Source organism: Musa acuminata, chromosome BXJ2-11 (genome assembly GCF_036884655.1).
Source record: "Musa acuminata AAA Group cultivar baxijiao chromosome BXJ2-11, Cavendish_Baxijiao_AAA, whole genome shotgun sequence".
NCBI lineage: Eukaryota > Viridiplantae > Streptophyta > Magnoliopsida > Zingiberales > Musaceae > Musa > Musa acuminata.
Window position 1 is genome coordinate 3,059,942 of NC_088348.1, and position 17,273 is coordinate 3,077,214.

The 17,273-nt window shown below is 37.1% G+C and overlaps 2 protein-coding genes across 2 annotated transcripts in view; both read left to right on the forward strand.

Annotated features, from left to right (window-relative positions):
* Positions 1–487: 487 nt before the first annotated feature.
* On the forward strand, positions 488–1,768 carry LOC135627206 (actin-depolymerizing factor 1-like). The gene is made up of 3 exons (XM_065133213.1): positions 488–607; positions 746–1,011; positions 1,423–1,768. Exons 1-3 carry the CDS (start codon positions 605–607, stop codon positions 1,571–1,573), a joined length of 420 nt encoding a protein of 139 aa, XP_064989285.1. The 5' UTR covers positions 488–604; the 3' UTR covers positions 1,574–1,768.
* A 3,723-nt stretch (positions 1,769–5,491) lies between these two features.
* LOC135627765 (BEACH domain-containing protein C2-like) overlaps positions 5,492–17,273 on the forward strand; it is a 41,726-nt gene continuing 29,944 nt past the window's right edge. Inside the window, exons 1-4 of the mRNA XM_065134013.1 lie at positions 5,492–7,674; positions 10,338–11,125; positions 11,565–12,254; positions 12,899–13,033. Coding sequence (XP_064990085.1) covers positions 5,766–7,674; positions 10,338–11,125; positions 11,565–12,254; positions 12,899–13,033 — 3,522 coding nt within the window. The 5' untranslated portion in view covers positions 5,492–5,765. The remainder of the gene's footprint in view (positions 7,675–10,337; positions 11,126–11,564; positions 12,255–12,898; positions 13,034–17,273) is intronic.

Below are 17,273 nucleotides of genomic sequence, written 5' to 3' on the forward strand. Positions count from 1 at the left end.
AAATAGACCATAATGTTGAAATATGCCAAAATATTCTTAAATTCCATCGGAAATCAAATAAATTACTTGAAAGTAAATTATTTTTGTAAAATTTTAATATATATGATAAATTTCATAACTAAGATTGGATGATTTGAACAAATCAAAGTGGTTAAAATTATTGTAATCGGTAGGTTTACTAAATCAAGTTCGAAAGTTCAAATCACCAATGGCGAGCGTGTTTTACGAACAAAACAAAGAACAACAAAAAAAGTCTAAAAAATCAAAAGTCAAAGAAAAATAATCAAAATTGGTAGTTGATTTTAATTCAAACGACACAAATTTAAAGCTCGAATTACCACAAACCGAAACTATAAACACGAAAATGGTGTCTCCTAATTCTGCGATGGCTGACAGATGTGTCGCCATTGTTTTAGATCCTGATGTCCATATAATAAGATGGATTGCCGGGTCAAAGCACCAGACGTGGCTGCATGCAAGCGCTTTGAGGAACCCCACCATTTCCTCCCATCCAAGTCTTCCCTTCCTTCTCCTCCTACAATCCTTTTGCCTTCATCCTTTCTCAGTCTTCTTCGGCCTGCTCGCCCCGCGTTGGAGAGAAACCATGGTAATCGAGCTCGTTCTCTCTCTCTCTCTCTCTCTCTCTCTCTATCGGTACCGTGTGTTCGGATTCGCCGATGGCGATTCGATGAACCACAGAAATGCATGTGATGGTTAACCTCTGTCCTTTTTCTTCGTTGGTAAGGCGAATTCGGCGTCGGGAATGGCGGTGAACGATGAGTGCAAGCTGATGTTCTTGGAGCTGAAGACCAAGAGGATCTACAGGTTTATCATCTTCAAGATCGACGAGAGGATACAGCAGGTGACGGTGGAGAAGCTGGGTCAGCCCGAGGAGACCTACGATGACTTCACGGCCTCCCTGCCGGCTGATGAATGCCGCTACGCCGTCTTCGACTTCGACTTCGTCACCGACGAGAACTGCCAGAAGAGCAAGATCTTCTTCATATCATGGTAAGAAGAACGTTAGGAGAATCTGACCTTATGCATGTCTCGTTGCCCATAACGTTTCTTCTTCTTCTTCTTCTTCACTGATGAGCCAACATCTCTTTCTTTCTTGGTATGGTTCATGGGGAGATAAAAAAAAAAGAAGGAAGAATTCGGAATTAGATTCCCTTCGCTTTCACTTCTTTATGATCAAAAACATAAATCAATAGATTCATCTCATCTAACGGCTTAATGGTATCAAACTGAATCAAACAAATAATGACTGATCTTAGCACATAACAAGAACAAGAGACTCCTATCTCTTCTCGGTGCACTGTCATCAGATAGTTTATGTGCATATATATATATGGACAAATCAGTAGTTCAGCAAGAAAGAATTCATGTAACTGCTACTTTGACTATGTTCTTCCTGCACAGGGCACCTGACACCTCGAGGGTGAGGAGCAAGATGCTTTATGCAAGCTCAAAGGACAGGTTCAAGAGGGAGCTTGACGGGATACAGGTGGAGCTGCAAGCCACAGATCCCAGTGAGATGAGCATTGACATCGTGAAGGCCCGAGCTCTATAAGAGCTTCTGACCTTCTCACGATGAACTGATGAGTGATGGACATGTCTGTGATGCCATTAGGCTTTATGAGCCATGCCAAAGAATTGTTGTCTTTGGAAGTTAATTTCTTCATCGAAGTTTCAAGGAATTATAAAGCTGTCTTTTGCTCTTTCATTCATATGTATATTAAGCTTCACATCAACGGGATTATATTACTTCCTTCCATTTATAACTCTTAAAGGAATCTCTTCTTTCTTTAACTCTATAGAACTGCATGTGTTCTTTGACAAATACAATAAGCCTCGTCGTCTATTAATCTCAGTCATAAATTAGAGCTGCTTTTGCTCTTCAACAACTGCTATGAACCCTAAAATTATCCATTCAAGTAGCATATTAACCATTCATCAATAGAATTCTACTTCAGGAGGAGGAATTAGGAAACAATTAAAATTAATGACTCTTATTTTCCCCCTCCTCTTTTCACGTGTGAATCAAATTTGGATATCGGATGAATTAAGATTCAGATTTGAGTGCATAAATAGTTAAGGAAGTTTGAGTTCGAATTGAATGAAATTTTCGTTACTTATGATTATATTGTTAGATGATAAGTATAGTGAATTAGATTTGTTTTATTTTTGTTGGAAGAGCATGAAATAGAGTTCTGAGTAGATAAATATGTTTTATTTTTGCCAATTTTAATGTTCTATTAGGATCATTAATTTCTTCATTTATATTTTTTACCTATTTTTTGAATTTTATTGTTGACTATGGATAAAGCCTTGGATTAATTATTTTGAAGGGCGATTTATAGAAGATTTCCTTTTTTCCTTAAAAGGCATCTGCTAGTTTTATAGTGTTTTTATCGTGATAATGAAAGCATTGTAACACTTATAGTGTTTGAGTGATATTATTAATAAATTATTATAAATACCTATTTAAATTTTAGTATGATATATTAAATGGTTTCATTCTATTTGGCACACTTATAGTATCTTTTCAATATCATTGTAATGTTTTTATTGAGGCTTTGAAAATATCATAAAACTATTGATATTATAAATGATATCATATTATGTGTATGTTATTATTATTATTATTATTATTCAAGGACCAATATCAAATTTTTTAGATTTATAATTAGTTTGATTGAGATTACAAGTCCATTTGCATCATTTAGGGTTTTCAAATAGATTTTAAAATATTTATATTGTAGTGGTAAGCGACTATAACAAACTTAAGTGCTTCACTTAATGATGAGAAATATTTAACACATTATTTGAAATAAATATACTATTTGAAAAAAAGAAAAAAGGTAATGTCTTTTTAAAAAAAGATAAAATTTTCACAAAAATTCTCCTATATCCAACCACTCATCTGTTACCAATATTGCTGTGAAAGAGTATTATTCACTATTTTGGCTTGATTAATGGAATGATATTGATTAAAAAAAAAAGATGTGGATTTTACAAAATAATAATAACAGATAAAAATAACAAATCTTAGATGATTGTGCGTTAATCAAGTGGGGTGTAAATAAAAAAAAAGTTTTAGAATGTAAATATCTCGAAAATGGTGGAGTATTTAACGAAAAGGATAAACTTATATTTTAAAAATCATGATGATATATCAGTTCGTCTTGGCAAGAAATGGCTAGCTGAATTTTTATTGATAATAAATATCAATTTATACAGACAAAGAGGTTACAAAATATGTTAATTATATTATTTTTTCAATCAATAACAAATATAAAATATTCATTGAATTATTTTATAATTTAGGAGATCAGGTGGAGATCATGGTCTTCATTATTAATTGAATCATCATGATATGTTATCATAATTTTTATAATTTATAATTATAATAACATAATAACAAATTATTGATAAGATCATGATAATCTTATCGTGATTTAATAATTCCATTCCTAATATGCTCCTACTTAGAGACATCAATCTTGGACATAAGTAAAAGGAATTACTAACGTTACAAAGGCTTGATAAAGCATTGCAAGTTAATAAAAAAAAAAAAGATATGATTTAAAAGATGACTTTGTTGTTAAATTAATATTTTTTTTGTTATAATGTTGTCGTATGTTACTTCTAGAATAATTGTTTCAATGATTGTCTTACTAGTCGTGGATTTTGTCCTTGTTTATAGAATTAACTTTGTTAACAAAATTGACGGTGATAAAAGCAAGGTAGCAACTCTCGTTTAACATAAGTTTCATAATCAGAAAGCAAGTTTTTTAAAAGATATAAGTGTATGATGAGCACAAATTGTAGTTGAGATCTTCATATAATCTAAACCATGACTATGTAATATATAAAAAATGATCTCTTCATCGTCAAGAGGTACATTAGCCATAGGAAGTGCATCGACTTAGAGTTTTGATAGTATGCATGTATCCAAAAATAGATTTTGTGCTCTTAGAAAATTTGATGATATTTTGAAGTTGTATTAAGTGATCATAAAATTGGTTGATAGGGAATGATTTGAGGAGAGAGAGATAATGATAATACTTTTAAGAAGATAATCTTAATGGATCCAAAAAGAGTATTTGGGATTAACAAATTTAAAATTATTCTCTTTAATTATTTACGGAGAGCAAAACAAGTGACGGTAGTATCTACATAACTCATAAGATTATAACCGATTAAAAAAGAATGAAATTGAGTATACCAAGAGGTATAGTTTATAAATATGAGTTGAGAAAAGTTTGGATTGTCGTTAACAAAGATAATAGTCTAAGAGTTGGGAGTGTTATGAGATGAGTGACTAGTTAAAGAGATATTTATAATAATATAAAAAAAAGAAAAAGGACACAAAACTACTTATAAAAAAGAAAGGTTTGTTAAAATATAAAATTTAATAAAAATTATAATACTATCTTCAACAATAATGAAAGATGATATACAAACCAATAATAATAAAAAGTGGATAAAAAACAAAAACTCTTTGGAGTATCTATTGACTTTTATAGCATAGCAAGAGAATGACTCACTAAATGTTTATTGATACTGAGTGCCAATTTATATACACAAAAAGATTATAAAATATAATAATTATATAATTTTTTTTTCAAATAATAAATAATATATAATAATATTTATTAAATTATTTTATAATTTTAAAAATCATGTTGAGATTATAATATTTATTATTGATAGATTCATGATAATATATTATCATAATTTTTATGATTCAAAATCATAATAACAAGTATAATCGTCAAATATATTGATTCTTTAAAAAAAATTCTCATATTCTATTGTCGATTATTCGATTCGTAAATATACCAGAAAAAAAATTATGAAACGGACAATAGTGACTAAATATCTTTATTCAACTTCTAACCAGTAAAATTTTACATCTCCACCGCAATTCTAAGCACGAAAAACATATGTTTATCCTCTTCCATTATATATTTTATTTTAAGGTAGATTGTAATCACCATGTTATATGTTTATCCTCTTACATTATATATTTCATTATAAGCTCAAACCATCATGTCACGATTTGGTCAAATATATCGTCCATCGAAATAAGATAGTTAGATTAACGACGTCAATTTTGCAACGCTAATATTTCCACCCTGCCGTTAACGTTGATGTAAAACACTTAACAACACTAGCCATCGTTTTCATTAGTTGTTTAGATCTTAAAATAGCTAAAATGTTATTAAAATTATAGAATTTAATAGTCTCTGCTCTAATAATAAAACGACAGCCAAATGACCTATGTGTGTGTAGTGTACAAATATCAAAAGAGGGTCACGCCTACAAAATAGCCGAAAACCCCTACGCGAACCGGGCCGATTCTTCAACGGTTCGCCCCAGCCCAACCCAAACCCAGTCCATCCCCTCGTCTCTCCCTTTCGTCTCTCTCTCTCTCTCTCCTCTAATCTATCTCCGTTCTCCTTCATGCTTCCCATCTTTACCTAAACAATGACATGAACCAGTTGTCTTCAATGTTGACCACCTCCCGATCTCCTGCCCTCCTCCTGCTTCCCTGACATTACCCTTCTTCCCCTCCCTGTCCCTCTCCCTGTCCCTCTCTTTCTTTTAGTCTTTGGTCAGATCTGTAGAATTTTGAGGCCTCTTCGTTTCTTTTTCCTTCCTCTGCTTTGCTTTGACGTCATCTCCGTCTTCTTCTTCTTGTTCTTATTTTAATCTTATATTCCTTTTCCTAACCCTACGAAGAAGAAGTCTACAAAATGGAGGACAACCCGCACGAGCCGGCTGAGTCGTCCCAACCGGTCGATCGGGGCAGAGGCGAAGAGGCCCGCCTTGCCCTCTCCGGCGGCAGTCCCTCCAGCTCCCTCGCCGAGGACGACCTCTTCGAGCCCGTCTCCCTCAGAGATCTTGAAAACGCCGCCCCAGATCCCGATCCCGATCCCACTCCCACCCCGGCTCCCCTCCGCTTCTCCTCGGCCTCCGACGATCGGCACCGTCTTTCCGCCGCTTCCTCGCCCGCCGCCTCCGCCGCCCCCTTCTCCTCGCCCGCCGACATGGCGGGCGAGCTGCCTCCCAGTCCTTCGGAACCCGCGATCCATCCGTCCTCATCCTCCGCAAGCTTCGACTCGTACGTGTCCCCCCTCGGGTCGCCGGCCAAGCCGCGGTCGAAGCCGGCGTTGCCCGACGTCTCGCCGGAGGTCGTCCATCTGGTTGACTCCGCCATCATGGGGAAGGTGGATAGTTTGGAGAAGCTTAGGTCAGTGATCTCCGGGGAAGGGACCGACGGCGTTGGGGATGTTTCGAGAGCCGTGGTGGACGCGCTTCTCGCTACCATGGGCGGCGTGGAAGGTCTTGATGACATTGGTGGTGGCGGGAATGTGGATGCAAGTTCTCCGAGCGTGATGTTGAGCTCGAGGGCTGCGGTGGTTGCCGCAGAGTTGATCCCCTGGTTTCCCTGGGAAGGGGATTCTGGGAGTTACATGTCGTCAAGGACTAGGATGGTTAAAGGTTTGCTTATGATCTTACGAGCATGCACAAGAAATCGAGCAATGTGCTCAGCTTCGGGTTTGTTAGGCACTCTCCTGCTATCTGCTGAGAAGATATTCATCGATTCAGTCAACCGCAGTTCCTGGGATGGCACATATTTATGCCAATGCATTCAGGTCTTGGCGGGACATTCTCTGAGTGTGCTTGATCTCCACAAATGGCTTGGTGTCATTAAGAATACCTTGCCGACTGACTGGGCAAAACCTTTGATGCTGGCATTGGAGAAGGCCATGGGGAGCAATGAGGCGAGAGGCCCTGCACACAGTTTTGAGTTTGATGGGGAGAGCTCTGGGTTGCTAGGTCCTGGGGATAGCCGATGGCCTTTCTACAATGGGTATGGATTTGCCACTTGGATTTATATAGAATCATTCTCAGACACCCTCAACACGGCAACCGCTGCTGCTGCTATTGCTGCAGCTGCAGCAGCAAAGTCAGGTAAGTCATCTGCCATGTCAGCAGCTGCAGCAGCTAGTGCACTTGCAGGAGAAGGGACCACTCATATGCCTAGACTCTTCAGCTTTCTGTCTGCCGACAACCATGGAGTGGAGGCTTACTTCCATGGGCAGTTCTTGGTAGTGGAGTGTGGCAGTGGCAAGGGAAAGAAGGCTTCTTTGCACTTCACCCATGCATTCAGGCCTCAAAGCTGGTACTTTGTTGGGTTGGAACACACTTGCAAGCAAGGTTTGCTTGGAAAGGCTGAGAGTGAGTTGAGATTGTATGTAGATGGGAATCTGTATGAGAGCCGCCCTTTTGAGTTTCCACGCATCTCAAAGTCCTTGGCATTTTGCTGCATTGGGACGAACCCACCTCCCACCATGGCTGGACTACAACGGCGGCGGCGACAATGTCCGTTATTTGCAGAGATGGGGCCTGTTTACATCTTTAAGGAACCGATTGGTCCAGAAAAAATGCTTCGATTGGCTTCCAGGGGAGGAGATGCACTTCCTTGTTTCGGAAATGCTGCTGGGTTTCCCTGGATGGGAGTGAATGATCATGTGAGGAGTCTCGCAGAAGAGAGCTTTTCATTGGATGCTGAGATTGCAACAAATCTGCATCTTTTGTATCACCCTAAACTGCTAAGCGGCCGGTATTGTCCGGATGCTTCACCTTCAGGTGCAGCAGGTTGGTCCATTCCCTCCTTTGCTACATCATGATGTTAGCCTTTGAATTGCTCTTTTTTAACATTACATATCTCTTTGTTTTTGTAAACACATATGGCTTATCATTATAAAGCATTACTTAAAAAAGCAATGCTGGTATAACTAAGATTTGTGAACGTTTTGTCCATGAATAAAGTAAAAGGTCAGCTAACTATTTTGCAACTATAGTAGCCTTTGTGCTATTTTTCTACTGATGTTTTAAGTGGAAAATGTAATTATATTCTCAACAAATTTTCTTTTACTTGACTTTGCATTAGCAAGAATAAGATGTCAGGAACTTGCCAAATCTGAAAAAAATGTGGTTAAAGCTTTAATTTACTTCAACTTAAGTTCCTTTTTTAAGATCTCGAGTTATGCAATTGGTGGTAGTATGCAATGGGCAACTGCCGTCACATCTATCTGATTTAGTACCTAGTCCTGCTGGGTTAGCATTGGATGAAGCATGGCGCTCATGTGAACAAAATAAAGTACTACAGAGAAGTGATATTGAAGAACTCATGGTTTTACTATAGTTGAAATTGTGATGATTCACATATTCTCTACAATGAATTTGAAATGGACCTTGAAAAGAGCTGACTTGTAGACTTATGGACTAAAGTCAGCAATTCCTCTTCTTATTCCTCTCATACTGGCTCCTTATTAAATTTTGAAGATCTTAATGTAAATGAAGAACTAAAGCCTTCCCTTATCGATCTGAATGAGGATGACCTTAAGCTACAAAATAGAAAGGACATTTGGACTTATAGTAGTCATTTTTATTATTATTCAGTTACTAAACCAATTATAAGATATCTTTACGCATAGAAGAATATTCACATTAAAATCAATGGGAAGTAGAATAGCTAGAGATTTATTATTTCTCAAATCAGACCCTAAAATTTGACCTAATTATACTTGGCTTTATGCTTAAAATTGGTTCTCTTTTGGTGTTTTAACTAAGGTAAATTGATCTACCAGTATGGTTGATGCAACCAAGAGATCCAATTTTGTAAGAGTAGAGATCTGGTGCCTGCACCAGTGGGCCTTAGTTGTAGTTGCAAAAAGTTTGATGTCATCTAGTGTCTAGTGTTGTAGCATGGAGTTTTCCATGATAGAAAAACATATAGTTCAAATTTTGGATTAAAGAAGTGAAAGACATAGAGAAAGAAGATTATGGAATGGAAGATTGGAGTTAGAAGTGTAATGAAACTGAAACAAAGACGAAGGGACGGGGATAACAAGGACATTGACCTTGAAGAAAAATATTATTTTTTTAAACATCATATCATATCCTACTTAAACATCAAGCACTTATATTTTGTAGATACATAGCATTGATTTGATTTTCTCCAGCCATTTGCGGCCTTCTCTTGCCTTTGGACCTAATTGTTCTTGACATTCTGGGCTCTCATGCCTATTGTATAGCCCAATTACTAACATCGTATTTCAAATAACATACCAAAGCACCTGTTGATCCATATGTTTGAGTCAAATCATCCTTCAGTTACTTTTGTGCACACGAGATCCATAGTGTTAACAAGAACTTTCACATTGTTGTGCTATCTTGTCTTCAGTGCTTTCCTGATACAAATTGTGGCACTGCCGTCAATAGATTTTTATTTGTAAATTGTAGACCATGTCAGGTAGGTAAATGCTGAAGCCTATTTTCATTCCATGCGATGACATACTGTGCTTTTTTCTTTGCTGGTAAAACTGAAGTCTTGCCTTTTTTTTTTTCTTGGACCACCAGATTTTACACGACTGTATACCTTGCTTCAAGGTTCTAAATAGTAAATACCAATATGTTTCTAAATCTTAAGGGACTACTACGGTGCGATATGCCTGAATACACCAGCAAAAGCTGTTAGGAACTATTTATACATATATCTATGGCTGATATGCTAGTATACCAATATGATATAGAAGGTATAATTGGTATATCACAACATTTGAACCTATGGCATGCCTGCATCTTGCTAGCATAGCATCAATTGACATGACAGTCTTTGGTTAGCCTTGATGAGATGGAATTTTGTATGCTTAAATTGCACAGATGATTTTTCTTCTATACAATTATTGTTACTTATCAATATCATACAATTGGCTTTGGTTATCAGATATCTTTGGCCTGGCAAGGTTCTATCTGTATTGTAATATTTTTGTTTGCCTCAGTAAGAAAAGGTCCATCTCTAGTTTCTCTTTACCTTAAGCATTGTTGCAACCTATGTTTCAGTTTTCTCCAATTTATGAGAGCAGTTGAGTATTAATTTACTGAAGTTTGGCCAAATAATGAAGCATTGAACTTATTGGGTTATACCACAATATGATAATCTTTGTAAGAAGAATATATTATCATGATCACATTGATAGTTATAAGGACCTCATAAATCTTTGTAGCATGAATTAAATCATATGTTATTGCAGATCATCTTGACTGGATTTCGCAAGTATATTTTGATTTTCTGGTTTTCATCTTTTGTTGTGTTAAAACATACTTCACAATCTTTTTTGACTCATGTGAAGCAGCTCATTTTTGTTTTGTTTTATTCATATTTCTTCCGAGGTGTTGTTTGATTTTACTGTTCTTCTATAGTTTCATTTTAGTGTCTTCGGTTCAGTTATTGTTTATGCTCATTACTTTTCCAGGTATTCACCGAAGACCTGCCGAGGTCCTTGGGCTGGTTCATGTTGCTTCTCGTGTACGCCCAACTGAAGCATTATGGGCCTTAGCCTATGGGGGTCCAATGGCTTTGCTTCCAATGACAATAAGCAATGTCCAGACAGAAAGCCAAGAACCTATACTCGGTGATTTTCATTTGTCTGTTGCAACTACTTCCCTTTCTGCCCCTATTTTCAGAATTATCTCCGTAGCTATTCAACATCCTGGAAATAATGAAGAGTTATGTCGGACCCGGGCACCTGAACTTTTGTCAAGAGTTTTACATTATCTGGTGCAGACACTCTCTAAACTGGCACTTGGAAAGCAACATGGATTGAGTGATGAGGAGCTTGTTGCTGCTATTGTTTCTCTGTGTCAATCTCAGAAACACAATAAAAAACTCAAAGTAGAGCTTTTTAGTACTTTGCTGTTGGATTTGAAGATATGGAGTCTGTGCAATTACGGTTTGCAAAAGAAGCTCCTTTCTTCACTTTCAGACATGGTATTCACTGAAGCATTAGTCATGAGGGAAGCAAACGCCTTGCAAATGCTTCTTGATGGCTGCAGAAGATGCTATTGGATTGTTCGTGAAAAAGATTCAGTTGATACTTTTTCACTTAATGGGACATCAAGGCCTGTTGGTGAAGTGAATTCACTGGTTGATGAGCTCTTAGTGGTTATTGAACTTTTAATAGGTGCAGCATCACCTTCATTGGCGGCTGATGATGTTCGGTGTTTGATTGGTTTTCTGGTTGACTGTCCACAGCCTAATCAGGTATATTACTGGATTTTTCCAAAATTGCCTGCATAATGCTGTTATGTATGAGACAAATGGTGCTTTTGTTTTTTCTAATGGATTCTATGATTTAAATTTTTTAATATTTTATTGATTATCTTTTGTTCTCTGGTAATGGTCATATATTTAACTTCTTTAATGCTCATTGGATATCTAGCAGCATCTTTCTGCACTTACAGTGGAGCTTTATTTAACATTGTTCTTCTTGTTAGTAGAAGTCAATTATGCATTCATGATGTGATTATCAAAACTTAGAGCATGTATTTTTCTTGCTATTATCCCCTTCTCCTTTGGTATTAAAATCTGCCCTTTTGTCAACTACATTGTTTTTATATTATTAGAATGGACATATAAGTCTTTTCAGTGTGTCTAAACTTTGTCCTCTTCTTGATGGGAAACTAATTGTTTGTTATTTCAGGTTGCTAGGGTGTTGCACTTATTCTATAGATTGGTGGTGCAGCCCAATACATCTCGGGCTAGAACGTTTGCACAGTCCTTCATATCTTGTGGTGGAATAGAAACACTGCTGGTTCTTCTGCAGAGGGAAGTAAAAACTGGGAACCATAATATCTTGTCTCATTCTGGTGAAAGTGATGCAGATAATGTATTGAAAAATTGTTCTGCACAGGAAACCAGTCTGGGTGATCAATTAGAATTATCTGATGAAAAGGAGTCAGCTTCTAATGGAAAGAACTTAGTTTCAAAATCCTTGAACAGTGATCATGGCTCTTTTAAGGTTTCATTGGCTGCAAACATTGAAAGAATGATATCTGCTCCTGAGAATCAGCTTGTAAAGAATCTGGGAGGCATCGGTTTCTCAATTACTGCTGACAGTGCTAGAAACAATGTCTATAACATTGATGATGGTGATGGAATTGTTGTTGGAATTCTCAGTCTTTTGGGTGCTCTTGTCACAAACGGTCATCTGAAAATTGTCTCAAATACTACTACAACTCCATCTGGTAATGTTCTTAGTACAGGTCCTGAAGGAGGCACCATGTTTGATGACAAAGTGTCCTTGCTCCTTTTTGCATTACAGAAAGCTTTTCAAGCTGCTCCACGGAAGCTTATGACCACCAACGTCTATACTGCTTTATTGGGTGCCACGGTATGCATTCTTTGTCATACTTATTTTCCTTACTTCTGAAGTCTATCTTATTCTCTCAGGTCAATTCAAATATCTTTGCTACATAACTCTGCCAGTTTATCACAAAGATTTTTGTGTGAACTGAGGTTCAAAAAGAGAAGAACGGAAGGGAGTCAGATATCTAGTTTGGATGAGTAAAGAGATCTATAAGATTCATGGTGAAATAATTGGAAACTAGAGATTAAAACTGGGGAGCTGTTGTTTGAAAGTTAACAATCCCCTAGTTTTTATCGTCTTGTTTGTCAACCATGACTGATGGTATATTACAAGGATTTTCATGTTAGCTATCATGCTTGCTTTGCTCCTAGTTTGACATGGTATCGGCAATGAGCCATTTAGGCCATGTTTGCTCTTGCTTTGAATACTGTTGAAACTTGTGTGTGGATTTGATTTTTTTCCTCTAAAAACATATGGTAAGAAAAATATTTACCGAAAGAATGCTGAAGTCTCTTCTTTCTTTTAATGAATATTCATACTTTGGTGACATTTGCATTTATACATATATATTATAAGTTTTAAAACTTTAAGTAGTTGCAAACATCAGTACACTTTGTTTTAGACAACAGACATAACTTTGCTAAACCATGCATGTATATGTTATCTAGATAAATGTCTCGTCTGCTGATGATGGCTTGAACCTATATGATTATGGTCACCGTTTTGAGCATGTCCAACTTTTGTTGGTCCTTCTCCGGTCACTTCCATATGCATCCAGGGCATTCCAGGTTCGAGCTATACAGGTAACATGCTAAAAATTGTTAATAAATGTTGATATGTTATTTTTTTTTATGATTTCTTATATCTGCCCTGCTCATGTTTGTTTACATATCCAGTCAATACAATTTTCTTTCATATGATTTTGTTCACTTATCGTGATTTATCAAAAGGAACTCACTATATTTTCATGGTCATGTTCTTTGCTCATTGTTTTTAATCAAGTCCTTATGTTAACTGCGAATGTTTATCCAATTCCTTTTTCATAATCATCATGATTATCTGTTTGCATAAGATTTTCCATGTGGTTAATTTAATGTTTTCATTTATATTTTTTAAATTCTCAATTGGTTAAGTGAGTAGTGTTGTTAATCATTTCTACATTCACTAGCTCTATGGTGATACCAAGTAACAAAAATATGAAATATCTTCCTTGTATAATTAATGGCCAAAATTTATCAAGCTGGCTAATCTGTTGCATTTCATATTGATCATGATATGCCGCTTGAATATTCAATCCCCTATTTTTTATTTGTTATTTTATTTCTTTTTTTGGTGTAATGCATTGATTCTTGTTTTATTATTGAAAGGAATTCGCTAGACGATTTTATCAGTTTTTGCACGATACACAAGGAAATAGGTTCCACAATATTATGATATACTTTACTATCATTGTAAACTTTCCAACCGTGTGCTGCAGACTGCTGCATGTGCATTATACTACAATTCCTATTTCAGCTCATTTGAAATCTCTTTACTGGATGCAAACATGTCGATCTATTATCCTCTATTCTTTCAAATAACATGTCTTTTCTTTTCTATCATTTTTAATATGTATTGTCACAGGCAAAGCTGTAAATAGGGTGTCGATGTAATGCTCATGCATGCCCGTGTCTTTCGATTTTGTTCATGCTTTGCATAGTATGTAGAGGGCTTGCAATAGATTTGATAGTTCCATTTTGATTGGCTTTTGTGATCGTGTCAGGCTTGTAAACGCAGGTTGTGTACAGTTATAGTGCAGAGGCAAAACTGTACAGAAATAGACCATCCAGGTAGTCATTTTGGGGGTTTTCTAGTTCCGTAGAGTGGTGTGGAGTGTCAGTCAGTACGACACTCAGGAGTTACCCGGGTGACATATGGCTGGATGGGCTTTTGGGGTAGTGTCTAAGGCTAGTTCATTGCCTTGTTCCGCAGCAGTGTCATGTGGGCACTTGTGCGGATTTTTGCTCGTGGTGGACTACCTTAGATCCTTTGTTGTGCGATATTTCAGAGCTTGCGAAGTCTATGCTTGAAATTTGCGTTGCCTATCAAGTGTTTGCTAAAATGATTGTTTGTGGATTTCAAGCTGGATGCTTTCTCGAACTCGTCTTCTCTTTTATAGGTCCTTAATGAACTATAAGAGGTTTCGGGGAGGTTGACATTTTGCGGACGAAAATGTAAGGGCACCGCACGACTTAGACAAAACCAACTAAGTATGTAATAGTATGGACAAACTACTAACTCATAATTTGCTAAACTTTATGAGCACTAGCCTGGCCTTCGGAGGATAATGCAAGTTTGCATTTTAATAATGGACAAATTACTGCCTTTGAACGTATCAATCCCATAGAAATATAAATTTCTGTAGTAGTTAAGGCAATGACAAACCTTAATGTCCCAACTATTGGGACTGGCTACATGGATTGTTTTGCACTATTGAACTATGTGAAAGGCAATACCTCTAGTTAAAGCAAGAGCATGCAAATATCATTTTATTGTTTCTAATAAAGTTTTCTTAGGTCTTCCTTTATTCTCCTCATTGGACTAGTCTTAATCGACTCTTGTTTAATCACAACAATCATAGATTGATAGACCTCTTTTGATTGTGTCCATATCATCTTATAATATTTTCTTTCATTTATCCTCTACTGGGGCAACATTAAATTATTCTTGATCGAAACATTTCTTATTCCATCTTTTTTAGTTACTTTGTACAATTTACCATAATATTCTTATTGCAGCTATACACAAAGCATGTTATTATTAACTGCTCAACACTTGGGCTCATAGTGTTGGTACAATGATAAGGTTACTCCTTTGCAATCTATGAAACCATGGAAATAATCCAAGGTTAATACATTGACCCTCCCAAGACCCGCATCCCAAGACCCTGCATTGGCGGAAACCTATACACTGGGTACATTTTTTTGGCACTGGAACTCATATATATTTGTCACCAACCTTACAAGTTATAATTATTTTTTTTAAATTTTCCTTCCAATCAAAGAGGAACATGGTAATTGCACAAAACTCTTGATGCCTTTTTCCACTAAATTGCATCTTTTGCTCTATGAAGTCTTCATTGATCTCCCTTTCTTATTCACAAAATTATTTTAGTTGCTGAGGCAGTCTCTAGGAAATCCTTAGAGGTAATTTCCGACAAGTGCAAAGGTGGACAATGACTGCAATTTTGCTGATTGCAAGATGGATGCAGGTTGAGATTTTTTAAGTATGCCATCAAAGTTAATGGACAGGCAATTGAAGGAGTCTTTGATCTTCTTCTTCATCCAGAATATATCAAGTATTGATAGTATAACTTGGGGGACAATCGTGTGAATTTGATCTAGCAAAGATTGCATTATAGAGATTCTAACCATCTTCTTGAGGCAAGCACTGGGTTTGTCTTGCCTTTTTGCCAAACTTGCAAGTTGATAATTGGTTATTGAATTTGCCATCTACATCGTCAACTGCTTGAGATTATCACTGATGGCTTGATTATCATTTGTAGCAAGGTTTGCCGTACCGGACTGTACCGCCCGGTACGGGCGGTACGTACCGGTCCGACAGGCCAGCGGTACGTGGACCGCACGTACCGTACCGACACTGTAGCACTGTACAGTAACACCTGGGTGTACCGAGCAGTATACCGTACCGTACCGGTACCGAGCCTGGGTCGAAATGCCGGTACGATACGGTACGGCGAACCTTGATTTGTAGAGCATGTTAATGTGGTTGTATTTTGGTGTAGTATGTATTCGGCCTGGGGATTTTGCCATATTAATTGTTGAGGAAGCCATTTTGATGCCAATATCATTGTCGTGTATGATCTAGAAATGCTTGGTTGGATAGTAGTAATACTCTTTAGATGCACTTTGTCAAATGTAATTTGGTGTCTACAATCTTATGACCCTATCCAGCTCTTACCTGGGTTTGTGATGGTTGTATAGGGTTATTGGAGTGTAAGATGGTTGAAAATCTTATTAGTACACCAGGATAGTTTTCAATGGTACTTCAATCATCAGCGATCTCTCAGACTTACCACTAAATAGCCAGAGTTATGTTGATATCACTAATATAGGCAGGTTTTCCAGTTGATAATTATCATAGGGAGCTAAATACTGGCAGTAAGGTTGATTCTAGCTTAGTGAGAAGAATTCATTGGATATGCTAATGATTGTCCAAGCATGAAATGTTGTGGTAGTAGTCATAATCCTGTTTACCAAGGGTCTAGTGAGCTCAGCTGATGTCCAATCAGTGATCATGGATGACTTTTGATGTAGAACATTGTAGTGAAATATCATGGTATTAGTCATAATCCTGATTACCATGGGTCTAGTGATTTTAGCTTATGTCCATTCAGTGATGTTGGATGATTTTTGTTGTAGAACATTGTAGAAAGTCAATAAAGAGTTAGGGCATCTTGTTCATGTACCAGATTGTTAGGATATGCTACTTTCTATTAAATACTGGCTACTTAGGCGAAGATGGTAACTTTTGAAAGTAAATTTTGATGGAGAGATAAAGGAGGGTATAATAGAAATCAAGGAATGTTGTGTCGTATACTAGACCCACACCGGCTACTGGCAACCTGTACGTACTGGTCAGTACAATGTACTGATGCATGGTGCACTGGTCTATACTAGTTTTTTTAAGATATATAAGAATAAGGAGAAGAGGAAGATGCAATGGAGGAAGAGGAGGAAGAAAGAGGAAGGGAAAGGAGGAAGGCAGAAGAGGAGGCAATGGAGGAAGAGGACGAAGAAGGAAGAAGAGGAAGCGGTGGAGGAGTAGAAGAGGAAGAGGAAGCGGGAGGTAGGATGCATTGCATTGGCAATGATAACATTGTTGGATGGCAACGTGATAGGCAACGATGATGGTGTTGGTTCCATGCTCCCTACATGAAAAGGGCTTGCGTTTGCGAAGACCTAAGTAAAGCTTTATTATTTAAGCTTTTGATTATTTTGTTAATGGGTTGGACCAGATTGCTAGAAATGGAGGCGGTCCGTG